General features: G+C 40.3%; 1 protein-coding gene across 1 annotated transcript in view; it reads left to right on the forward strand.

Annotated features, from left to right (window-relative positions):
- The window catches only part of KIAA1549L (KIAA1549 like), a 135,665-nt gene that overhangs the window by 73,094 nt on the left and 36,529 nt on the right, over window positions 1-26,042 (forward strand). The window contains exons 9-13 of the mRNA XM_027699268.1: window positions 1,052-1,203; window positions 2,598-2,769; window positions 6,050-6,213; window positions 12,064-12,254; window positions 16,056-16,183. Coding sequence (XP_027555069.1) covers window positions 1,052-1,203; window positions 2,598-2,769; window positions 6,050-6,213; window positions 12,064-12,254; window positions 16,056-16,183 — 807 coding nt within the window. The remainder of the gene's footprint in view (window positions 1-1,051; window positions 1,204-2,597; window positions 2,770-6,049; window positions 6,214-12,063; window positions 12,255-16,055; window positions 16,184-26,042) is intronic.

The following is a 26,042-nucleotide window of genomic DNA, read 5'->3' on the forward strand; positions in this document are numbered from 1 at the left end:
GTTGGTGGAAAAGAAGGTGCAGAGAATGCTCAGAGGCTTCAAAATGCTTTCTTTATGAAGTCATTTCACTGGTACCACATTCTCACTCACAACCATTTTGACTTCAGAAATGATAACTGGGCAAGAAAGAGACCCTTTCCTCCAGACATCTTTGAGTGAATAGATACCAAAGCCTTTTTAATTGGTGTGTCTGCACCTGGAATTGTTTAATGCTCAGGAGAGCAAGTGAAAAGGAGTCTGACATGAAATGGATTTGGTGCCTGTTATATCTATTCATAAATTTGAGATAAAATGTCTATGCAGAGATTATGACCCTCTGAGGGAGTGGTACTGTTCTTCCCCATATGGACCCTGAGAATCTCATCCTCCATTTCTTGCCTCTGTTCACCTACTGCAATGGAGTAGTATTGATATTACAGTGGAAACTTTGTTTTCAAAAAAATCATGGTGGTCCCAGTAGATGTTTTTTAAATAATATTGAAAAGATCATACATATGTATGAATTGAATCATCATGCCATATCACTTTTTTGAAGTTTATGTAAATCCAGTGTCTTCTAAATTTTACATTCATTTATGCTTCAGAAATGTTTATTCAGTTTTTGGTGCTCTCAAACCAGGGTATTTTGTTTCAAACTGAGTTGTACAAAATCCTAACTTCTGATTTCAAATCTGCAGGAGGGGAAACTGGTTTAGTTAACAGGAGCATCTGGCGATAAGCACTGAACCAGCAGCTTGCAAATAGGTTTTAACTTACTTTTTACATTGAAGGTCATAGATTAGGTGCTTCCCAGAGCCATTTTGGTAAACTGAAGGCCTAAAAAATGTTTTCTGAGGATTTTACTCTCTGAAACATGACTGACATTATCTGAGAAGAACAGTGCAGGGTGTTATGCACACATTGGGAATTACTGAGGGGGTGTAACAGTGTCCAGGTGTTTTTATTCTAAGCTAGTCAGCACCTTCCAAACCGTCTCACAGAACACGTGTTATTTTACCTGTCCACGTAAGATACGTGCTGATATGTGGTTTTTCTCCATTCATTCCCACAGTTATTCAAGGGGTCGATATGGCCTTACTGGGGCTGAACAACCAGAGCTTTGCCCGACTGATGGAGCAGCGCTTGGCCCCGCTGTTCATGATGTCCCACCAGCAAGGGAGGCGATTCAAACGTGCCACCACCGTGGGCAGCTACACTGTGCAGGTGGTCAATGCCACGCCGGTTGCACCTGGATATGTGTTAAAAAAAAACCCCAGGACTTTGCTTTCACGTGTCCAGCTTAAATTTGTGTAAAAGATATGCCTAACTGGGTTGAGATTATTTTTTTTTCCAGAATATCAAAGCTGCAAGGGCTAAATGTGTGGCATTAATAATCATGTCTTTTTCTGCAGTCAGCCTGTCATCTTCTAGAAATCATCATTAGTTAATCAGTGTTAATAAATATTTTCTCTCTGGTTGCTATGAGAATTGGTACAAAGTACATGTTTTAGCGTAAAGTCTCGCATTCGGCATAATGAAGAGTTCCAAGCTTTTATTCATCAAAAAAGTTTCCTAGGTAACTCAGAGCTAGAACTTCTTTTTTGTTGGAAAAAAAATGCAAGAAGCAGCCTTTCTGCAGGGTTAGTCATCAAACCATGTGGCCACTGATCACATGAAGTAGAGATTTTAGACCTGAATAATTTATTAATCATCTTTCTCTTATTTACAGTATTTCACATTCAGTATTTTGAAATGGTCGTATTTTGTTGTCTTACCAATTAAGCCAACTGATATTATGGGCAGTTGAAATATATGTTCTTCAGTCTTCAAAAATTAGATAACAAGGTGTTGCTTTTTCAGAAAGTTACATTATATTTTTCAATGATTTATTGCTGTGAGATATAAACCCAAGTTACTACTTTTGTCATTTGCCCACAATTCTTTGTGTTTTCCCACTGAAAGAATTTGAAGAAGGAACATGTTTTGCTTGCCAAAAGTGTGAATCTTTGTAAAATTTTAGTCCATACTATAATGGAGAAGAATCATATAACTCCTTTTCTTCTCATCATTAGAAATGTTTGACACTTTCTCTACTCTCAGGAAAGGCAGAGGTACAATGTGGAAATTCTGACAGTGTTCTGCAGAATAAAATGGGAAAAAACATGGTTCTCTTTATTATCAGCCTGGGATAAAAAATAATGAGGATAGAAGTGAAATGTGAGGATATTTTTCAACTGCAATATGTCCTAACAGTAGGTTAGGACAGATTATTAGGAATTCCTTCTTTACAGAGGACTGTAATGTCCAAACATTTGACCCTTTCCTCCTTTTTACTGCATGCTTTTCTTAGAGTAGGGTTTTACTTTAGGATTATATTTAAATTTTTTTTAAGAAGTCAGTCAGTCCTCTGACTGACTGACTTAATAGCCTAGGCTATGAAGGGGAGAAGCTCTGATCCTGTGAGAACATTTTCATGGAGCTTATGCTTGTAGGAGGTCTTGGAGGAGTTCCCTGTGGGCACTGCCTTCAGATAGCTCCTGGCAAGTTTTGCAGTGGTATGATGCAAACACAATTTATTTCTCCTTCTCTCATTATTTATTTATTTATTTCCCTTAAAGATGGTAAAAATTCAACGCATTCCAGGCCCCAAGGAGCCGGCTGAGCTGACGTATTACACTTTATACAATGGGAAGCCTTTGCTGGGCACCGCAGCTGCCAAAATTTTGAGCACCGTTGACTCCCAGCGCATGGCCTTGACCCTGGGCTATGTCATCCAAGTCCAAGCTGATCGTAAGAGTTCTTTTAAAAATTCTGTAGTTTAATCCTTTTTTTTCATTCTGTTGTTTTTCTTTCTTTCTTTCTTTCTTTGTGCAAACACCAGTGTAGATGTGGGAAGCCTGCACTTATCACACAGAGTAACATCCATGGACTAAACATTATGGAACAGTAAAGTTGGAATTAATTCTGATGCTAACAAAACCAGGAAACCACAGGCTAATGATGGCTGGTGCAAAGTTGCTATTCAAATAACTTGCCCCAAAGTCAAATGTAGGGGCTATTAAGAAGTCCTTTATTTTTTACTTGCTCAAAAAAACGTGCATTCTATCTCAAAGGGATTATTATTTTTTTAAATAATAATTTTCACTGAGAACTTTGTCAAGTGCACCACGTGGTTGTTAAAGGTATTGTTTAGACACAAATCAGAAAAGTGAAGTTGAAAAGAATTACCTGTCTGTATGGACAGTTTTCAGATTCAAGATATGATCATATAATTCAGAATAATGTGGCTAAAAAGGAATCCATTCTTGAAAAGTAAAGGTCTTTCAAGACCTTCATCAGTTACTGAGTTATTGTGGACACAAATTTCTCTAAAATTTTTTTTTTTTTTGGATATTCCTATGTAGTTGACCCACAGTCATAAACCTGTGGTGGAGCTTGGAGCCTTTTTTTTCTTGTGCAGTTAAGAGCTTAATGTACAAATTGATGCCTTTCACTAACTGAGTCTCTCTACTTTGCCAAGGTTTTTATCTAGATGAAATTAAAATGATATAGTGGACTTCTTTATTGGATCTCCTTACTGACAAAACAGCATATAAAATGGGTCTCTCTGGTGCAATTATATCTGCTTGAAGGAGCAGTGATACTGAAATAATTACATGCAGTGGTGACAGGAAAAGAAGGGACCACTGTAATAAGCAATTTATGTATCATCCATAAACACAGGATTGAGTTAGAAGGCAGAAATATGATATAATTTCCAGAGAATGCACTATGTACTGTATCTGATCCTTGATTCAATCATGATCTGTTATTGACTTTAATTTGACTGAATAAGTTGATCTCCATTCCTGCTTCCTTAAATTCCAGCATTTAAATTCTTAATAATTCTGTTTTCCGTGCGAATATTTCTTTAATGCATTTTTACTAAAGAAGATATAGATAATACATAGCAGTTTCCTAGCTCTTTGTGCAGTGTTGTGATTTATATGGGTATTTAGGCAATTATGACATCTGCTGCTCATCATCCAACTTTGTATTTCCATGGTCTGATGAGACAGCCTTATTCGTCTGTAGATTATCATACCAGTGAAGTATGCATAGAATACTGTAAGAAGAGAATATACAGAAATTGAAATTATGACCTGGGGTAACTGAGATTCTGAAGGCAGAGTATTTGAAATACAGGAGGTAATTCTATCTTTATACCTTATTGTGGGGAAAAAAATCAATTGCTTTCATTTTGGACATGGTTATTGGCAGTCTGTCTCTGTATTGCCAAAGAAAATACTTTGTGTGGATTTCATTTTTGCTCATTATGATTTCTTTATAGCAGAATGAAAAGTTCTGTTCCAAAATGCAGTAAGGAAACACATCTACCCTTGGGAGCTCATAGTCAAGTTAGACAAGACAGACTAATAATATCAAAAAATATGGATGTTCCCATTTTATAAGCAAGAGACTGAGTTATAAGAGAATGAAAGGCTTGTTTCAAATTCCACTGAAGTCTTATTGAGTTAAATGAACCATGGGTTGACTTAAGGTCACATTGGAAGCTGGTAACTGAATTAAAGATGTAAACTACAACTCTTAAATGTCTGTCCCATTAGCCATAAGGTCATCATTCCCTCTGCATTCCCTACAAAGAATAAATATAGTTTTCCAACAATTGTTTGCTGCTCCCACAGCAGCAGTCTATAATTAAAGTTACTGTTATTTGTTAAAATTCAGATTCAGTTTCCTTCCCCACAGCCCTTTCATCCCCAAACTAAATGTCAGAGTCAGCAATTAAGAATTATGCAAGTCTGTTGAAAAGTGAACCTTGAAAGGCTTCAGCCTGGTTTTTTGGACAGTCTTTTGCTCAAGTCCTGTACCTAATGGTGCTATTACTACATCACCCAACAAAATACATTGGCTTTGCAAAAAGCTGGAAATCTACAAAGAAAACAGACTCAGGCTTCAGCCAGACTTTCAGCTGGCTTTTGTAACTGCTGCTGAACGAGCTGGTCTGCATTTGAAGTCTGATCCTGAAAGATGCTGAGTGCCTCTGACAGCTCATAAGCTCAATGACATTTGAAAGCACCAGTCCCCTAGGAAATGGGAATGACTGCTTTGTCCTGGTATTCTCACAATTGCCTGCCCACACCAGCAACCAGGAAAATAAACAGAGATATCATGGTGAAGTCCACTAAATGTTTCACTACAGCAGAATTCAGCATTATAAGGAGATTATCTGATGTTTTTCCTGAAAGAAATGAAATGAAATGAAATGAGAGGACTGGGAATGTGTCACAGGAGGATCTCTTATGTGTGAAGAAGTTGAAGGTTCATACTGAGAGAGATTATTCTGATAAAATGGAATCTAAAATGTTTTTGCATCACTGCATTTCTGAAACGTACCCTTTTCCTAGTGCCATTATTAATATATCTGCAAGTAGCTTTTTCCAACCTCATTATTTCCACTCCTTCAAAAATGATGGATTCATTTTGACCTTAACTATGATAAATTATTTCTAGAGCACAAGAGAAGCATTCTCTTATTGCCCTATTGATATTAGTAATAACTATATTAGAGTGTTTAGCTTCACTGTTTTTGAAAAAGCTCTGCCACTTCACTCTTGCTGAGCCAGTAAGTCTTTGACACCAGGTATGAACTCCGTGTGTATTCTTTTAACACACATGCTACTTTGCTGTAAGCTGGATTTGTGTTTGAAAAATAGTTAAGGATATATTACTTGCACCTTTTTTTTTGTTTATTCTGTAAATGAACCACTGGAGTAATTTCTAATATGGCATCTAACTTGATTTGGAGTGGATGGCTGCTTTTGCATATAACCAGGTATTTGCATATAAATAAGAGAGGAGAGCTCAGGGATTTATGAATTGAACAGAGTTGCTGATTGTTTTGTTTTGTTTGTTGGTTTTTTTTTTAATTAAGGTATTCCTTTGTACAGAAAGCTAGATTACTTACAGTCCTTTTGTACTAATTTTTATATGGAGACAGTTGAAGACTGGAAGCAGTTGGAATGTTGCACAGTGAAGCTTACCAGTGTTGGTTTGCCATTTTCCGTAGCCGTGGTGAAGAACCCCCCAAACAACCTGTGGATCATTGCAGCGGTGCTGGCTCCCATTGCTGTGGTTACAGTCATCATCATCATCATCACAGCAGTGCTGTGCAGGAAGAACAAGAATGACTTCAAGCCGGACACCATGATGAACCTGCCTCAGAGAGCGAAGGTGAGCGACCGATCACGAGATCCAAAGGCGTCCGTTTGCTTTCTGAGGTTGTAACAGTTTCTCTGGTAGATGTAGTTGAAGAATGTTTGGGATTGAGATGGTTGTTACTCACAGGTTGGGTCTTTGCATTTCTCCTCTGTCCTTGATACCGCTGGATCCTCAGGACTCATCAGCTTCCATCAGAGCTTGTCCCTTGGGCGCAGGTCGAGGTGACAGAAGAGCCCTCACACAGCCACGTCAGGCACTGAGCCATTGGGGCTGAGGAGGCTTCACCCAGGGCAGTTGCTTCCCTCTCAAAGTTGAGGAAATGGGATATTACGCCTGGGGCTTGTCAGCGTCACATCTCCTGTGGGATCTCAAAACCTGCTCCTGCCTGCTGCAGGTGGCAGTGTCTGAAGCCCTGGGTTTCGGCAGCAGTTTGGACCTGGTCCCAACCAGAAGTTCTCCCCCCAGATGCTAATCTAGAATAGACATTCTTTGGATTTTTTTTTTCTCCCACTGCTATTTTTCTCTTAGATGTTTTGAACTTTCCAATTTATTTGTGGATATTGCTTGTTGGGTTCAAACAATTATGTTTTTCTTAAACTTACTAACCCATATCAATTACAAGATGGGTTTTTTTCCCTAAGCAAATGCATTTCTAGTTTGATTCTCTGTCTCTAACAGAAAATGGCACAGAATACTGATTTGTCTCCACAGTGAAAAAGTCTGCCTTCTCAATGCTGCTATTCAGTGGCTCTTGAACAGGGCCAACCAGAGGTAGGAGATTTTAGCCCACGGAGCCTGTGTGTAAGGCACACTGTTCCTTTGCCCTTTTGGCTGACTTTGTTCTTCTACACTGGCATGGGACTGAGATGATGAATTTTTTCTTTGGTTTCTTAATGCTACAGACAGCAGGATTATTGAGATTTCAGCTCTGTTGCTTCTGCTGAAAAATGTAGCTTGGAGGGAGAGTTGAAGTAAGTCATGATGCGTGTGACAACTCTCTTCTCCTTATCTTGGGTTCGTTGCAGATGGGTGCAGCTGGTGCCAGTTGGAAACAAGACATTTGTATCAAAAATGATGCAAAAAAAAAAAAGACATTTCCATTTTGGTTCCAGTGTGCTCATCTGTTTATCCACTGCTATCCATCTAGTGTTTAGACTAGATTTGCAGAAGTGAAACACAAACAAAAATTAATACCACTGCAGTGATATGTAACACCCCACTGAAGCCTCTATAATGCAAATTATGCTTCATTAGGGGCTGCTGCAAATACTATGCACCAGTTTATTCTTTTTATATATAGTCTTAATCCCAGCTAGAGGTAAAAATAAGTTTGTATATTGCCCATCTTTATGGGATGCTTTACAGCTGAAGAAGGTTGCTATTTAAAAAAGAAACCCCACTGCTAGTAGAAGCTACAGCACAGAAAAAAACCCTTGAAAGTATTTTAATATTTTAATCCATGGTTGGCATTCCAAAAAGAAAGAGAAAATGGGATTTTTACTTTTCCTGAGAAATCAGATTTAATCAGGCTGTAAGATGGTCAGGTTAAAACCTGCTCAGTCAGGTTACACTTGCATCAGCAGTCAATGTCATCAGATGGGAGCTGGATCTGCAGAACAAAACAACTGGTGCTGAGCTCCCAGCACCCACACTACACTCATTTCAGGAGGTTTTCCTGCAGATTTGCTCATATTTACAGCTGGAGTGCAGGAGGTCCACTTCTGGAGTGCATTTCCCCTTTATGGTTTATTTTGAGACTCCATAAAATTTAATTTAATTCATTATATGAGAAGTGATGCATTTCAAAATGAAAGCTAAATTGCTTCCTGTTTAGCTTCACAATGATGGCTCCATCAAAAAGGTTCAGCCACGTCTAGTTTAGAGTATGTGCTGGTATATGGACTGTGGAAGATAAATTCTACAGTGGGACTGGGAATGGACTGGTTTGGTCATTCCTGATTTCAGCATCTTTACTTAAAGTAAGGCTAAGAAACATATTTTGGGAAGATAATGAAATAAGGTCATTTTAAAAGGAACAATTTTAGTTTTTATTTTTAATCCCAGCCTAAGGGAATAGTGCTGGTTGCTTGAACTGTAATTGCCACATTTCATGCAGTTTGGCAATACAAATAGCTGATGAGCACATATCCATATCACATTTAAAATGAATATGTTGTATTTCATGGCTCAGGAAAGTGCCTGAGACTGCTGATTAATGCTGACTCTGCTCTAAGTGGAGTCACAGTGGAGTGATTTTTAGTTTAAGCAGCAGCTTTAGTATTTTGTTTCTGTGTGTCTGAGATTTGTTGTCGAATCACTGGAGCAATTTTTTGATACCTTTTTGAACATCCAGCAAAAGCAAAAAGGAGGATATTATGGGATACCTGCAGCCTTGGATCTCAGGTGTTTTTGTTTTCAGTGGTGCTGTTTCATGTGCTCGGACTCTGGGAGTCCTGTTCCAAGGGGACTGGCAGAGCGGAGCTGCCTGCTCATCTCTGCAGTCCTGCTGCTGCTGGGAGCAGCGGGAGGCTGCGGGTCCTCCAGAGCAGAGCAGAGCTGCCTCCCACATCCCTCCAGACGCTCCCACGTCCCTCCAGACGCTCCGTCCCCTGCAGCGGGACAGGGAGCTCGAACGCAGCACGGAGGGGTAATGGAACATTTAGCATGAAATATCCTTGTGCAGCTGGGGGAGGTGATGGAGCATTAACAGCAGGGCTGCTGTGGTTGTGCCTGGTAATTAAGAATGACTTTTTCTTTTGTTGTTGTAGCAGGCTGAAGGGTAAATAAATGAAGTTTACAAAATGACCTCTCTTAGATAGTGTGGTTTATGGTGTCTGTCTTGGGAATTGTGTTGCTGTTCTGCCTCAGCAGTCAGGGACATCTGGACTAAGTTGCAGGGGAAAGGGACTGTTACAATTTTTTTCAATTTTCTCTCTGGTTGTAAAATTAAAGGAAGTATAAATTCAAATTGATGGAACTCTGATGGGATTTTATTTTAATGTTATTTCAATGCTATTTTTATTTTAAGCAACTGTTTTTACCTTGAGGTTTTGGATGGATGTTAACTTTTGCATCTCTTGCTTTTTAATTCACAGCATGCTTTTTCAGAGGCTGTAGTCTGATTTGTCACCTTTCCTTTTTTTTTCAGACCATGAAAGAGTAAGTTTGCAGGTAAACAGAGATAAGATCTGTAGTCTAAGACCTGCAAGCAGAAACAAATACTGCAACCATGAGAAACCAATGACTATCAGTTTGATAAAGGACATGGAGGAAAAAAAAATCAGTGAAACTGTGTACCTGGGTATACCTATAGAGGGGAGGAGCTGATCATCCTTTTTTCTTTTTTCTTTTTTTTTGTTTAATTTATTTCTTTTTTTTTTAATGTCTTTTTCATGATCATTACAAGGAAAAAAACTCCCAGAACCAACTCTCTACATTCACTCTGCCCTTTGCCAGGCAGTGTAATCTAATAGTCTCATCATTCATTTATTATTTCAAAAGCAATATTAAAATTCCAGTCCCCCGGTCTTTCTCAGTATTTTGGTCCTATTGGACATCTATTCTTGCAGTGCTTCAGCAGTGCCTGATCGTGATTTAGTCTTGCCAGTTCCCTTCAGGGGTGGTAAAGCCATCTGCTCCTGTGGGCTTTCACGGAGCAGGGTTCCAAGATCAAATTTTATTTAATGCAATATGTCCGCTGATGAGGATGACTTTCTCAGCTCTTCCTTTATTGCATTTTGTTGCTAGACATGGTGGTAAGTGGAACTCAGATTAAAATAATCCTTCATTTCCTTCCTTTGGCAGATCCAAGCTGGGACACTGCAGAATTCTTTAGTAATTCTCATGTTCTGCTGCTTCTGGTTTGGTTTGGTTATTTTTTTTGTTTGTCTGGTTTGGGTTTGTTTTGTTTTTATATAAGATATGAAGTGTAAGTTGAAACTTATTTTAGTCTTTCAAAGGCATGGAGGGTGAACTAACTGATTTAATTGCCTCTTTTTTTACCTTTTTTTGCAGAATATCTAGGAGGGTCTTAACTCTGAAACTCAATATTGATAATGACATTTAAAAACATTATTTTGGTTAACAACATTAGTATTTAGCATATTGTGCAGTTCTTCCTAGCTGTCTTTCACAAAGCTTCTGTTTCCCCTTTCTTCATTCCCTTCCCTTTCTTCATTTCCTCCCTTTGCAGCTACTTTGGTGCCTTTTTTGTGGTACCCTGCCTTCAGGGGAGGGCAAGGAGAAGGCTCCCTCAGGGGTGGTACTGTCATGACTTACCATGGAGGGGTGATGGTGAATTGGCATTTCTCTGATATGTTAAAAGTTCTGTGTTGTCTGCTCTCCCAAATCAGCATTAGCCCACTCAGTGACTCCTTAATGCACGGAAGCTCCTTTTACCAGAGGAGTGCTGAAATAAGGGAGCACATTAGAAATCATTAGCATCCTTGGAAATCATTAGAAATCATTAGCCTCAGTTTGAACAGGAGATTGGGAATGCCACACAGATCCCCATAAACAAAAAGCACGTTTTATTATGTTTTAAAAAGTAGAAGGCAGCCCCCATTATTTTCAGGCTGAGCTCACCTATGAAATGTGTCTCTATTTATAGCAACAGATTTAGTAAGGGACACAACAAGAAAAAATGTTCTTTTCAGAGCTCATCTTTTTTTTTCTGTGCCATCAGCTAATTTTTTCCTCCTGCTGATTTTCTTCTGGAAGTAAAATATTCAATAATGACATGACAGGAACATGGAGAGACTAATCAGTCATGAACTAATTCCAGTGTGTTTCCTGAAGTATGTTTGAGGTTTAAAATCACTGCTACTCAACTTTGAAGTGTTTTGTAGTGCTTTTTTAGCATTTTGTCAATAGTCTTTGTACTTCAGCAAGAGCATCCTTCCAGTTTTGGGTAAATTAATTCAATTTAGTGTAGCAAGAACACTTTTGTCTTATGTATTTTTTCCAGAAGTGGTCAGGAATTTCTTCGAGTGATTTATTTTTCTTTTTTTTTTTGCCCCTAAGAAAATGCAGGTTGTTTTTGTGGGTTTTTTTTGTTGTTGTTGTTGTTGTTTTCTTCCCCCTTCTCTTTTTCTTCCAGTTGAAAATGAGGTTTGGAAAGTCAAGTTTTGCCTAAATGCTTTAATTTTTCCATTGAGAGAATCCACCTTTGAGTGGCTGCCTTGCCCAGGAGGCATGTGTTAATTCTGTTTTTTCCTTGCAGAGGCAGCAGGGAAAGCCTGGGTGGGCTTTGGGAAGAGGAGGCTGGGCACACGCCCTCAGCTGCCTCACTGCAAGGCTCTGGTGAAATGCCACTTCCCGAGAGAAACAAGTGAAGTCAATCACATCCTTCCCAGCAGGCAACTGGCAAGCCAGGGGAAATATAATTTCACTGATCTGAAAAAGATTCTTTTCTGGAAAATGTTGCCCATGAAACTTTGATGTGTGCCTTTTCTACTTTGTCTTGACTGGGAATAAATTACTCCCACCTTCTTTGAAAACACAAGGGTTTTGTCAGAGAGAGTTTTCTATATGGTCTTATTTCTTTTCCTCCTATTTTTTTTCTTCCATATCCTCATTCTTCCACTATCTGTCAAAGGAATTTCTGAGGGTGTTACAGCAGGGTAAGAAAGGTTAGCCAAGATCAATTTTACACTAATCATGTTTAAAATATGTGGAACGGAGATTTCATGAGAAATTGGTTTCTTGTTGGGCATTCACATGGTGATCTACGTATTTTTTTTCCTGTCACTTACGTAGTTAAAGAAGTTAAGGGATAGTGAGAGATTTTATATTGAAGTTGAAAATTTATATTAACATATAACGTACTGGAAGTTTCTTTTATTTCTCCTATTCTTTTTGCAGCCAGTGCAAGGCTTTGACTATGCCAAGCAACACTTGGGCCAGCAGGGAGCAGAAGATGAAGTTTTACCTGTAACTCAGGAGACTGTCATACTTCCACTTCCAGTCAGAGATGCTCCTGCCTCCCAGGAGAGAGAAATTACCCAGGATGGGAGCACCATCAAAACTGCCAAATCCAATGAAACAAGGAAAAGGTACTGACTGGCATCTTTCCACAGAGGGGTGGAATAGGGTACATGCTGCTGGTTGCTGTAAGGTTTGGCACCTAGGCTGAGTGTGTGGCAGATGGTTCCTCCCTGATGTATCCTTGGTATAACACTGGTCTGCCCTGGATATGTCAAAGTGCTGCAAAATATGAGGTAAACCAAAGTGAAACCTTCACAGGTTGTACATTCATAGAGGAGGTGAAGGAGAAGTGGCTTTCATGTTTGTGCTGGAATCATACAAGAGATGAGCCCAAATGAGACATGGGACCTGTAGCATGAACGTTGATCATTCCTCAGTGAACCAAAAGACAGGACCTTGGCCACTGTAAATTTCTGTAGCTGCACTGGTGGACTCTGTCACTCCAGAATTAGCCCCAGTGCAGAAGGGAAAACCCTAAACATCCACTAAAATATGGAAGACCTCTACATCCAAACCAGCTACAGCAGTACAGAACTTCTTAAAGTGTAAGAATAAACTAGATAATGTCAGTGTCTAGGGTAAAGTGTCCCAGGTTTGCAGTGTCTTCATACAAAGTCTCTAAGGTTGTAGGATTTAAGGTCCCCAGGAAGCTACCTGGCTCCTCTTCTTCTCTGCTGCAGGGTCAAACACCCCCCAACTCAAGTTTGTCTACCTTATTTTAAAGTGTTTTAGTGGTGGGATGATCACAGCCTCCTCCAACAATCTGTTCTCTTCTGCCTTTCCTGTTAGGAAATTTTACCTCATGTTTACCCTCAATCACCAACAGAATAGCTGAACAGAAGGTCATTATTTCTTGTCTCAGTCACCACAGGCGAGGAAAGAAGATTATCCCTTTATCCTGGCTGTTTTGCATTCTTTGTGTCCATTTTTCCTTGACATTAAGTTAGAATGGAACTGAAGAATAATACTGAAATGAAGAGAGGAAAATAAAACTGTTAGGTAAACAGCCTGAATAGAGGTAACAGTTGTTGTATAATTCACTGGCATTACACAGTCCTTGTCTCTCGAAGGCACTTGACAACATAAAAGAAGAGTATCTGGCTAGTGCAGAGAAATTCTATAGAAAACCAGATCTTCATAGCTGAGTCACCTCATCTTGTACAATGACATTTGTCCCTTTGGAGTAATGGAAAAGCTTGGAAAACTTGGCACAATGTTGCTGTACACTGTGACAGGAGCACACTGGAGCCATCTGCAGCTGTGGGAGGTGTCAGCCGGCACGGTGTGGGGCTGGAGGAGCCAACACTGCTGCTCCTTATGGTGGGTAGACATCCCCACTGGTTATGAGCTGAGGTTTGCCCTACAGAAAAATGGAGACAGAAGGATCCTGAGCTAGTTCCTGGTTTGGCATACTTCTTTGGCTGTATAGTAAGTCACCTGGAGCGTGGAAAGAGCTGTCTGCAGGGAGTACCAGGAGAGGAGAGTGAGCCAGCTGCGTTTGGATGTGAACTGTTATTCTGCCATTTAATGTCAGTGATGTGTTGTTCACACTGTAAATCACTCAGACTTTGAGGGTTGGATTTTATAGTTCGTGTGAACTGAACAGCACTTGTCCCTTTCAAAGTCTTCCATCCTCTGATGAAATGACAAATGGAAGATGACCATGACATCAGCAGCAGTTGCTGGTGCTGAACCACCAGAGGTTAAGTCTCTGCAGGAATTGCTCTTTAAAATGTTTTGAAGCCTCTCCAAAGCTGTGTGTAAATACACACAAAAAATATAAACCAGCCCTATTAATTAATCCTCTAACAAAAGTGATTAAGCACTTCACTCAGTCCTTTGAATGAGCTCCAAAATCTCCCTCTACTTAATCTGCACCATTTTAAACAAACGTTGATAAGCAAACTTGATCCAGGAATTCACAGGAAAGTTACTCTCATTATAAAATATGTTGAACCTTGGTGCCCTTCTAAGCAAATAACTAAGAGTTAGTTTTCCCTCCTTCAGGGTGATTACTTGAGTAAGTGAGAACATGCAGAATTTTAGTATTTTTCATTCCCAGGAGCTGTGTCTGGGGTTGGAATTTAATGGTTTCTGAGGATGAAGAAATATTTCTTGACCTTTATGTATTTACTCTTTCATCCAGGCTACTTTGCAGCCTGGAAAGGTCAATTTAAATCAGACTGCCATGAAGTGGTAACTGATCAGAATATCTCCTCTGATATCACCATTGAAAGAAACCTCTCAGCTATGACAGCCACTTAAAAAGGATGAATATTTAGATTAGTGGCAGCAGAAATCATTGGACAAGATATCCACACTCAATTCTTTTTTATGTTCCCAAGTGGAGCAGATTTTCTTCAGGTGTTGGTCTGTCCTTAGATGAATTTTTTTACTGGGCTGGGATTATTCATTAGGCAGTGACAGGTTTGTAGGGGAGAAATCCTTGCTTCACAAGAATATTTATTCTCAACAGAATTTCACTAGAAGATCCTCAGGCTGGACTGAGCTGGGCTGCATGCTGAGTTCTCATAGAGCCCTGTAGCTGGAAAGAGCCTGTCTCAAATTGTATATATTTCCACCTAGGCTATCTTCAAAAGAGAGTCCCCAAGAATCGCTTTTCTGACATTTGTCCCTTACTGTTCTGACCACAGTAAATGCTTTCTACTTACACCAGGCAGGGTGGTCGGAACTGGAGGTAAATGAATGTTTCAAGCTGAGGATTGAAACATTCATTTATTATATTGCCATAGTATTGGCAATGATTTGCAGGATGGTTTTGACCGTTGTTTTGCTTTACTACCATTTTCTAGATATAAAACCACTGTGACAGCAATAGAACTCGATTTGATATTTTTGTCTGTAAATGAAAGTCTTTGTGACAAAGTCCATTTTTTTTTCCTCCAATGCAACCTCTTTACATCACCCTGTCAGTGGCTGTGACAATTCAGTGGTAGGTTGCAGATAGGTGCGTGAGTAACTGCACAGGTCCAGTCAATAGTTTTCATTCCCTTTGTGGCAAGTTTCACGTGTAAAAACAACGTGACCACGTGTCTGGATGTGGACTAGCACCAAATGTACCATTTTCAACTTTGGCCTCCTTTTCCCAGCTTGTGCATTAGGGTTTGAGTAACTTACCCATCCCAGAAGGAAGAGAAGTTCTGATGAGAGTTTGCTCCCAGTGCAGCCCAGAGCCACGCTGCTGGTTTCTGTTCCTGCTCCTTGCTGGGACTTAACATGCTGCTGTTCTGACCTGCCCTCCCTCCTCACCCTGGGCAGGGACCAGTTTCAGGACAAGGACATGCAACGGCTGAGTACAAAAAACTCTTAGGAGTTTCAGTAAATAATGATGCTGGTTAAACCAGGTTATGTGCCAAGAGGAGAAAAGGAGAATTTTCTTAACACGTTTTGTGTGCGTACGTCTGAAGTGAGTGAGTGAATTTTGCATTATGGCTGACAACAGTTCGGTGTAAATGCAGGCTAAATAACAAAGGAACTGGTTTATCCATACATACAAAAGCAAAAGTCTACTTTATTTTAACTGGGCAAATGACATTGAATTGATAATGGGTTTCTTTTGTCCTCTGCAGTGGCATTTCTGTCATTGTGGAGCTTGTGGATGAGAAGTAGTTGCATTCCAAGCCACTAAGATGCCCATCAGCCCTGAACTAATTGAGAAAGTTGCGTTCACCTCCCATCACTCTGCTCCTACCTCACTGTGTTTCTGTGTGCAGTTTATATTCTGTCTCCTTTTGGTACAAAATCAGACTTGAAAACTCAGTGATGCAAACTGTGCAAATGAAATAACCTTGAAATGAGGTTTATAAGGAAGAACTCACATCCTGCCTTGTTGCTATGGTTACTTGCAGCCGGTCCCCAAGTCAGAATGGCTCCATCATCAGCAATGGGTCGGGAAAGCCCAGCTCTGGACGGAGCTCCCTCCAGAAAGTGATGGCACCTCAAAAAGTGACAAAAGACGAAGGAAGGAAAAGAAATGGTGAGATGTGTTTCTTGGTGAAAGCTGCTTGTGGGCGTTCCCAGAGCCGTACCCACATGGGCAGTAGCGATGTCAGAACCACCTTCTTGCACCCTCAGCAGTACTTTGGGCATATTGTGTGTGTAGCTGATCTGTTGGGTTTTTTCTTTCCCCTTTGCTGCTATAACTGTTTCTCAAGCTCCCATGAAACTATGTTTTTTGCTCTTTGTGTGGGCCTTTGCAAGTTTTCTTTTTTGTTTCTTTTCCTTTTTTCTTTTTTCTTGAAATACCAGTAAACTAATGAAGATATGCCGCTGCTTAGTAGGTGGACAGGGTTTACAGCTTTTTTATTGTGTAGAGCCCTAAGATGTTAATTTCCACTGCTGCTGTTGCTAAACTGGCCCAGATCTGATGAAAATGAATTAATTAGGTAAAAATTAATTTGAGAAAGTGTGAAACATCCAATGCTTTATCTTTTGTTCTCCAACCATCCTTGGCCCACCTGTTTGTTATTAACACTTAGTGGCAGCTTTTCCTGATGCACCTAGGATGTTACACTGGATGTTTCTTACAAGACCTTGGTTGGTGGTGGTGACCTTATGACTTGAGATATATCAGGAACACCTGATAAGAGTAGAATTTGACCCCTTTCTTCCTTGCTTTTCTTTTTTATGTCTCTCTGCTTATTTCTCCTGGGTTATAGCTTTGCTCCCATACCTATGAATAGAAGACAGTGGTTAACAGTTCTAAGTTTCAAGGTGTTTAATTAATTTTTCCAAATATAGCTCATTTTACAAGACAACAATGTTTATGGTTTCCAGAGTTAAAAGCTTTAATTTATGCTGTCTTTTTTCTTACCTACCCAGGGAAGCCAATATTGAAAACCAGTGCCAGGTGATGTTTACACGTGTAGGCAAAATAATTTAGTGAAGGTACTTTTTGTTTTGTTTTGTTAGGTGTTAAATCTTCAAAGAAAATTAGTAAGAACTCAGGGTTTTTTGTTAAAGAATTGACTAAGACAGAATCCTTTCTTCCGATCTGAACTGTGGTGCATTTCTAGAACATACACACGCTACTTAAAGAAACTTTCAATGTAGTATAAAGAAATAGTGACCCTTTATTTTATATCTTAGTTTCATTAGAATTTTAGCTGCAACTTTATTTGATAGGAATAACCATGCATTTTTCAAATTATGCTGGAAAACTAATAACTGCTTTGTTTACATGTTTATTTTACCCTCTCTCTTCTTTCTTCTGAAAAGAAAAAAACCTGAATAATGATCTTATTTAATAGCTAAATGATTTCTAGTTCTAGGGCCCTAGGAAAAACCACTTTAGTGTATACTCCATTCATACTATGGATTCTAACCATTTGTTCCTGCTGCATGCTGGCAGTTTCCTCAAACAACCCTTTCAGAACAGCTTCTGAGAGGGAAGATATAGTCATGGGAGATGAAATGACCTCCCCTTATCAGAATTATGGAGTTGACTTTGGAGTTGTGTGATCCCAAATGCCTGTTGAAGGCACCCATTTCTTCTTCTCACAGAGCCTACACTTTTTGTTCATCAGTGCTGTGATTACAAGCACTGTTGTCATCTCTGATAGTTTGTTCTTTTCACAGGGTTTTACCTTTGTCCAGTGGGATTAGCATCCATATAGTGTTTGGCTGTTTTCCCTTCCCATTTAAGAAAGGAGCAGCTTTTCTCCCAGCTGTTTGCCTGAGCCTGCTCCAGCTCTCCAGCCTGGCTGTGGGCTGACAGCTCTAACACGCATGTCAGGAAAAGCAGCAGCATATTTTCTTCTCTGAAAAGCAGCATCTTCGAACTGGAATGAATCCCTTGATGGTCACATGTTTGATTTGGGGACTCCAAGTTAGAATGGCTCATTAGTTGCCATAGTTACAGGCCAATTTTAGATTCTATTTCTTGCTGACATTTAGTTACAGGGAAAAAATGACAGCACTGGATGTTACCTCAGTACGTAAATTCCATGTGGCTTGTATCAAATTTGACTCCAAATGGAGTGTGTCAGGGCTGAGAGTGAACAATGTGAAACCAGCATAGACTGACAGGCTTGGCTTCAGGACCTGATGTTTTTGAGGATCAGGAGAACTCTTCAGCTGAGCATCATTTCCACAGAAAAAACAAATAAAATATCTGCCTGTATCAAACAGTGATAAGCTCTTGTAAGATAACTGCATGTTTTTCCTTGGAGAATGCTTATTAGTATATTAATGTAAAGCTTGCTTTCTAAAAGTTGACGAGTTGTGCTTTCATTTACTTCAGGCACTTAAAAGAAATTAAAACCTGTCTTAAAAAAAAAGGGCCCAGTTATGTATGTTAGAGAACTCTAATATGAATGAATCAGCCAACAGAGGTACTGGCAGTTTCTGAGATGGGTTTCTAAGAGGGCATGGAAGAGAACAACAGGATATTTGCACTTTCACCTATAGTTTTATTAGGCCGAACATCATTCAGGGAGGAGCAAAAGGCTGAACCCACTCATACCTAAAGAACTAAAGCAGCCTACATTACAACCTTTCACCAGCTCCTCACAAAATGATGCCAAGGAAATTTATATATGTTGTTTTTTCCAACCTTTAAGTTGGAAAACCTTTCCATTAGCATCCTTGGGAGAATGTGATTGCTTGAGATTTTTTTGAGAAAAATGAAAGCTTTGATTTTCTGGAAGTTCTTAATGAAACTTATGACTCCACACCTTTTGGGCTAAGAACTTGTGTAGTTGAACTCAGATTTGTACTTGAACCTCATCCTCACAAAAGGACACATATCACAGGTGGAGATGCACAAGCAGCGTTCCCAAGGAGTTAAACTTCTTTGTGTTAGAAACCTTCCTTTCCTCCTTCTAGGGATCCCAGCTGGACCAGCTTCTCATCTTCCAAGCATTTGGATATTGCCTTTGGAAACAGGTGTAACTTTTCAGAAGTAATTCAGTCACGGGCCTCACTCCTTTTTAAAATATCAGTCTCTAAGACTGTAATTTCTTTTGCCCAGGCAGAAGCTGTCTGCAGGAACAAAGTAGCAGGGGAGGAAATATTGGCTGTGTTATTGGCTTAGCTAAAATCAAAGGGATTTTTGGGTGTAACTCAGCCAAGCTATGATACACTGCCTCCTTTATTCTACAGAAGCGTGGGCCACTAGTTTTCACACTGTCTGATGTGGCAGCTCAGCGTCAGAGCCTGCTTTTCTGAAGTTCTGAGCAGTTGTCTGTAGTGAGTCAAAATAGAATGAAATGTGGCAACAGCAAAGTAATCCAGTGGCAGCAGTGTAGTGGCCTGCTTTGACACAGTTAGCTGGAGGATATGGTGTAACCCAGCAAACATCCAGCACCCTTTGTCTGCCTTTTCTCTGCTGGGTGGAGTGAAATGTGGAAAGGGCTGCCAATTTTTTGGTGCTTTAGAATTGGTTTCCTAATCTGACTGACTAATCTAGTGACTCCAGAGGGTCATGGCCAACTGGGACAGATCTGCTCTGGAGGTATTCATGTTTCCCTTTCCAGTAAGAAAGATCCCTGTCAACTGCATTGGAGCATATGTGCAGATTTGAAGTGAGATGATTCCCATTCAGGATGTGTGTGTCTCCAAAATGCTAAGAGATCAGAGTTCTGGGAAGAATTCATGGTATAGAGAAAGGGATCTGTTCCTTTCATTATTCATTCCCTCATCCTGAAGCATCAGCTTCATTTGCCCCAGAAAGGGTGTTAAGTGGGCATCTTGATCTAGCTCTTCACCCCCTCATGGTAAACTCCTAGGCTTTTTGGAGTAATTTACTGACATTTAACCATAGAGCGGTAAAACCCCCCCAAGATTAAACAAAATCCACTTGTTCAGCTGAAATTCTGTGTATTGGTATTAGCCACTATTCTCCTTGAGCCTCCCAGATGTTGATTCCTTTTTTTTCCCTCTAAAGATTCCAGCTTGTGTGACACAGCCTAATATTTCCCCATGCAGTTTCAATTTCTTCCACTGCTTTTTTTTGTTGTTGTTTACTTGCTTTAAATATTGAGAGCACTGTGACCCTGCTGGCATCCTGCTAGTGACAGGGAACCCTTTGTTTCTTCAGACTTAGTCAATACCATTTCCTGCTGCTTTCTCTCCTTGGTGTTGGTTTGCGAGAGGCAGCCAAGTGTTGTAACCTATTTTGTGAACTTCTGAGCCTCTGCACACTCCTACAAAGCAAAAGGTACCAGTGCTCCTCTGCCTCTTTCCCCGGAGACTGAGTGGGAGGAAAACAGCACCTCCAAGTTGTCCATACAGCTTAGAATCATAGAATCAGCCAGGTTGGAAAGGACCTCTGAAATCATCAAGTCCAACCCTTCATTTTTATTTATTTATTTTTAAATCCAGTCCAGGTTTTCCCCCATTCTGTACTCCAAAAAAATCCAGTCTGGGTTTTCCTCCATTCCGTACTCTGGCCGAAATCCAGTCCGGGTTTTCCTCCATTCTGTATTCTGGCCAAAATCCAGTCCGGGTTTTCCCCCATTCCGTACTCCAGCCGAAATCCACTCCAGGTTTTTCCCGCCCCCCCTCCCCGAAGTGGCCCCGGGACTCCCTGACAGAGGATCAGCAAGGTGTGAACCCCCCAAGGTGACACCAGAACAGTGTCTTATTTATTGTAACAAGCACAGAGGATCATGATTAAATGAATTTCTTCCAAAAAATCAGCCATTAACCTTGTAACTACACAAGCATACAAGGAGTAAATGCAGTACAGCAGCGTGCATCACACACTGGTGTCCATCTCAGATGGGTGTGAAGCAGCCACGTTACTGTATCAGTTCCATGCATTTAGCTGCGCTTCTGGGTTTATATTGTGGGCGTTTACTGTCAACTGGCTTAAAAAGAAATGCAGATTTTCTTTTTAAATGTATCAAACCTGACATTTTACTCACTTTTGGGGTTCATTTTTTGAACTCTGTAGATGGATGCTGTTGGAACTTTGGCTAATGGGATGAAAAGGACGTAGTTGTGGAGGATGATGGGTGGGACTTCATGGGAGCTACTTTCTTGCCGTAAAGGTAAATATTTTGACAACCTCATGTCTGGGTAGGACCACCCAAGTGTTGCATTCACAGGCGTGGTGGAACTCTCATAGAGTAGGTGGAAAGTACTCTCTGCTTGGCCTCTTTTAGGTTGGCATGTCTAACCCAACTTGCCTTTTTAAAATTTCTTTTTAATTCTTTTTGGTTTTGAGCCGGTCTTTTTGATTGCTTTTCTCATGGCAAGAAAATACTTCATACAACGTTGCTAAGGCGTCTGTTGCAGCAGAGCTCTGAGGGATCTGGGGTCTGCAAGTAGTTGCACAATTAAGTATTTCTTCATTCATGTCTGCCTTTCCCTCTGGATGAGCTTTGCTCTGCCACTAATTGAGTCTGACAGCAGTTTTCATCCAAGCAACAGTTTGAAGAGCACGTAGATGTTCATGCCATCAGATCCAGTGGCAGTCTGGATGGTCGTGATTTTTCGCTAATATGTCAGCACTGAAGAAGACAAATGTACAGTTTTATAGTGCAAAGAGAAAACTATTTCTGCAAAGGTTTTTAAAGCTCCTAGAGCACTACTTTCTCAAAGAATTGGCTTCTGTTTTAGGTTCCTATGCCTTCCCTATCTTCTTTTTATAGTCATCATCTTTGTCGGTTACAATTTTTTTTTTTTAGTTATTGAACATACCTATGATGGCATTACGGAAATGCCAGCCAAGAAAAGGGTCTGATGGATCTGCTGAAATGAAAACATTATGAAATACATGGTCTTTTTTTGAATGATTTTGATATTTAAATAGATAAGGCAGATGTAGTCGGAGGAGAAGACATAACCACAGAGATATCCTTGCTTCTGCTTATAAGGACGGGAAACCTTCATAGAAGGTGGATGAAACAGGCAACTAAGAGATGAGTAGACACCCCATGTATATAGTTTCATAGAAAACCTGCAAATACCAGTCTAGAGATCTCAAATGACCTGCTCAGGTGACTCCTGCTTCAGGATCCCAGGCAAACACAGGACTGCAACACCTCATGCTCATCACCGAGAATTTAGCAGACTTTACGTGTAAGAAAATACTGTCCAGGTGAAATCCTTCCACATTAGCCTGTAAGGTGTCTGCTTCTGAAAATGTAATATTTGTGCTGTTTGTGAAAGGTCTAGAATTGCCCCATCTTGCAATTGGGTTTATTTTTAAGCAGTATCTGATAGAGAGGTATTTCTGTCCTGAATAGGTTCAGATATTAATGTTAGGAAACTTGTATTTTACTTGTAGGCTTATAAACTCCTTCAGAAATAGAACTTTCTATATTGCTGAGAGCTCTTGTTCATGTTTCTGTGGAGATAATCATCTGACCAATGGAATGATCTGGATGGTGCAGAAAATGTCTATTTTTTTTTTAATAGAGAGATTTTCTCTAAAATGAAAATTATTTCCCTATTATTAAATTACATTCAGGAATCAAGATTTCTGTTTTAAATATTAACATGTGGACTATTTCCTAAGGAGCTATTTTTTTTTTTAGATCTGTGGCATTGTTTGCTCTTTTTCAAACTGTAGGTATGCTTTATGGGTATGGTTACAAAGTTTGCCTTCCCTTCATGCAAAACTAATCTTTGAAAATTGTTGGTACTTCGCTGAACGACCTAAGGAAAGGCAGGGCATGTCCACCTGCTTGCAGGTGTTTTCCAGGTTTTGGCTTTATGTGTTTTATTCCATTGACATAGTTCTTTTTCTGAGGATTCCAAAATCAGCCAAATGATTGCTCCTGAGCAGGACATCACACATCTTTTTTAAAAGTGTTTTGCTGTAAGGTTACCTGATTCACAGGTGATTTAAATGTCCTTTTTTTTTCTTTTTTGCGGCTATTTCAGTCCTTTTTTTACCTCCTTTTCAATGTATTTTTATGGGGGAGAGAGGAGGAAAGTCAAGGTAGGGGGAAGGAGAGAGGAGAGGAGAGAAGAAATCTTCCGTACCCTTCATTGAAATCTTTGGCTGACAAAACTGCAACTTTTGCTTTTTGGCTATAAATTAACAACTAAATAAAAATAGAGTACCTCACCTATCTAATTGTTTTTAACCGTTCAGAGCTACAGTTCCACAGCCGCTTTTCCGTGGGACCAGTGTCACGAGTGGGCAGCACCACCTGCTGGCACTGCCGGCTGGAAATAACGCAGAGCTGCATGGAAAAGGGAGGATGATAACATCCCTGAGGCAGCGTGCACTGAGCAAATCTTGTGTTCTGATAGCTGCAGTGGTGTGGAGATAAAGCTTCAGGGATGGTCCTGCTCTTCGAGGACCCAGTGCCACGCTGGTCTTCACTGCAGCTGGCGCTCGACCTGAATAAATGATTGCTCTGGATATATCTTCATGTACTTCACTCACAGAAAGATTAGGAGGAGTAATTCAATCTCAGTGGATCATGTGGCGTGGGATATCTAGCACAAGATGTTTCAGAAACGGGAAGTTGCTGTTAAGCAGGCGATTGAGTTGGGTTTTGCCCTTTTCTGTCACTGAACCTTTAAGTCTCACTCCGTGTGCATGCAGAAAGTGCAAGCACGAGTAAAAACAACGACTCCACAAGAATGTTGAAGTGCATCTGTTTAAACACAGAGATTAAAACCGTCACTTTAAATCTGTGTTACCCACTATAATAAGCAAGGTGCTCATTGTGAGTGACTATAAAGAATATCTGGGCAGTTTTCTGGAGTTTCCCATCCTGGGCAGTTGCTTGCCCAGTTGGGATGGGTGGACTGGCCCAGGGCAGGGATACACAGCAGAAACACACACCAGGACTCTCCCTTTTCTCTGAATTCCCTTTGGTTTGTTTTTCAAAGTTTGGAGGTGGTTGTGATTCAATCATGTTATAAATACTTGCTGTAAATTCTCTCAGGAAGAGCTGGATAGGAGAAAATAATAAGATTCCCAGAGTACTTGCTATGGTTCACTGCCACTACAGACTACAGCAGTGTGCCAGTAACTGCAGATCACATGCTCTTTATCACTTACTGGTGGGGAAAAAAAGGGCAATGGGAAAAAAGACTGCTTTTATATTATAAATGCCAATAAATGAACAAATGCTAAGCTTAGGTGGAGTAGAATTTTAATTTCTACTCCCGTTTGGCTTTCATTTCCATGCCAATAGCACTGCAATAGGTGTAGGAGATGTGCTCATGATGATACAGAGGGTGCTCTGTGGTGTTAGTGTTCCACGTCAGAGGCTGATATTGTCTGTGATTTGATTCTTTTTACCCTTAATTTTTCTTTTTTTTGATGAATCTTTGAACCAGACGAATTCTGTTTCATTAAGCAAGACTCTTGGTTTCTGATCCTGAAATGAGGACTGAGGAGATAACCAGTGCACCTGTAGCTAGTCTTGCTCTCTGTGGGTGCTGGGCATCACTGCTGAGGTCTCAGCAAGTGCAGCCCTCCTGACACACTGGGGTGGGAACACAGCTGTGCTTCTTGGTGTGCTTTTTGCCTAAGTAGGGTATGCAGAGGATGTTTGGAATCATGTTTTTCAAGCTGATGCTTAGCCAGGGATTTTGGGCATGCCTGGCTCAGGCAAATGCCAAGAGAGGCAGCCAAAGAGAAGGGATTCCACAATTTCATCGTACTTGGATTGCTGATCAGTTGCTATCCAGGCTCACCTGAGCTGTAATCATGAAGAGAGACCATCTTTGTTGGTAAAAAATACAGTTGAGACAAACTTTTTCTCTCTTGGAGACAGTCATGTCACCATGGGGGTGCCCTGTTAGGGTGGTGTGGAGGCTTCAGCAATGAATTATGCACAAGACCCAACTTCCAGAACTGCATGTGGTGACTTCATGAGAACTGGTTGAAAATTCCCCCTGGGAAGAGCATCCATGCTCATTGTCATGTGGATACCTTCCAGTTCACTGTGGTCTGTGACAGGCAAGGATCTCTTTGTTACCTGGTTCTGCTGGTGTGATGTCCTGGAGGGTGTGGTGGTCGGGGGGAGTCTGGCAGTTATTTCCACTGCCTGTGATCCGCTCGCTCTGCTGAGCACACAGCTTTGGAGTGTTTGAACAACCCCAGGAGGGACAAGGGGATTTCAGACCCACTAAAGACTCTGTCCTGTTTGGACAGTTCCGTGGAGCTGGAGGGACAATATTTAATGACAGAATGATTTAACCCATATATTACTCAAAAGCTCAAGTGGTGCCAACTCCAGTCCACTATGAGCACAGACAGAAGGATAATGAGCTTACTCAGCGGGTTCATATTTTATGTTACTGCTGTCAAATATTTTCTTACAAAATTATTGGCTGTCTAAACCACTGAGTTTATACAAGTCCATTGTAATTTGTGCAGTGATTAAATATTAAACCAGAGTGTATTTTCAGAGGAAATAAATTTAGAGCAGACCACTTTGTTCTTTAGCAGAGGATCTCTGCTCCTGTCAGTTAGGAGATGGAGCAAACATTCTTCCCTCTAATAGCCTAATTATTCAAAAATGTTTGCAAGGATCTCTTTGTAGAATTTGTGCTCTTGCTTTGGTGTCAGTCTTTCATTCCAAAATGAGGATAAGAGGTTTCAGATTCAACAACTGATGAGGTGATGGAGGTTTATAAAAAAAAGTTTGAGGAGAAGGGGCCCAATTGCATGTGAAAGAATTATCCATTTATGTAGAAACCCAAAACTAAAGATGCTTTGCCATGCCATTTAATTTTAAAGATTGACAGAAGCCTCTTTCTGCCTCTTAAGAAATTTTAGCAGTTTAACTTTACAGACACCTGAGGTGCTGCCTTGCAAAGCAAAAATTAACAGAAAATTGGATGCCATCAGTTTCTTAAGGGCATTCATAATACACAGCAATAATGCTTTTATTTTCATAGATGGCATTTTTAGCATT

This window comes from Neopelma chrysocephalum, unplaced genomic scaffold (assembly GCF_003984885.1).
Source record: "Neopelma chrysocephalum unplaced genomic scaffold, ASM398488v2 Primary Assembly neopelma1_24, whole genome shotgun sequence".
In the NCBI taxonomy this organism is placed as follows: Eukaryota; Metazoa; Chordata; class Aves; order Passeriformes; family Pipridae; genus Neopelma; species Neopelma chrysocephalum.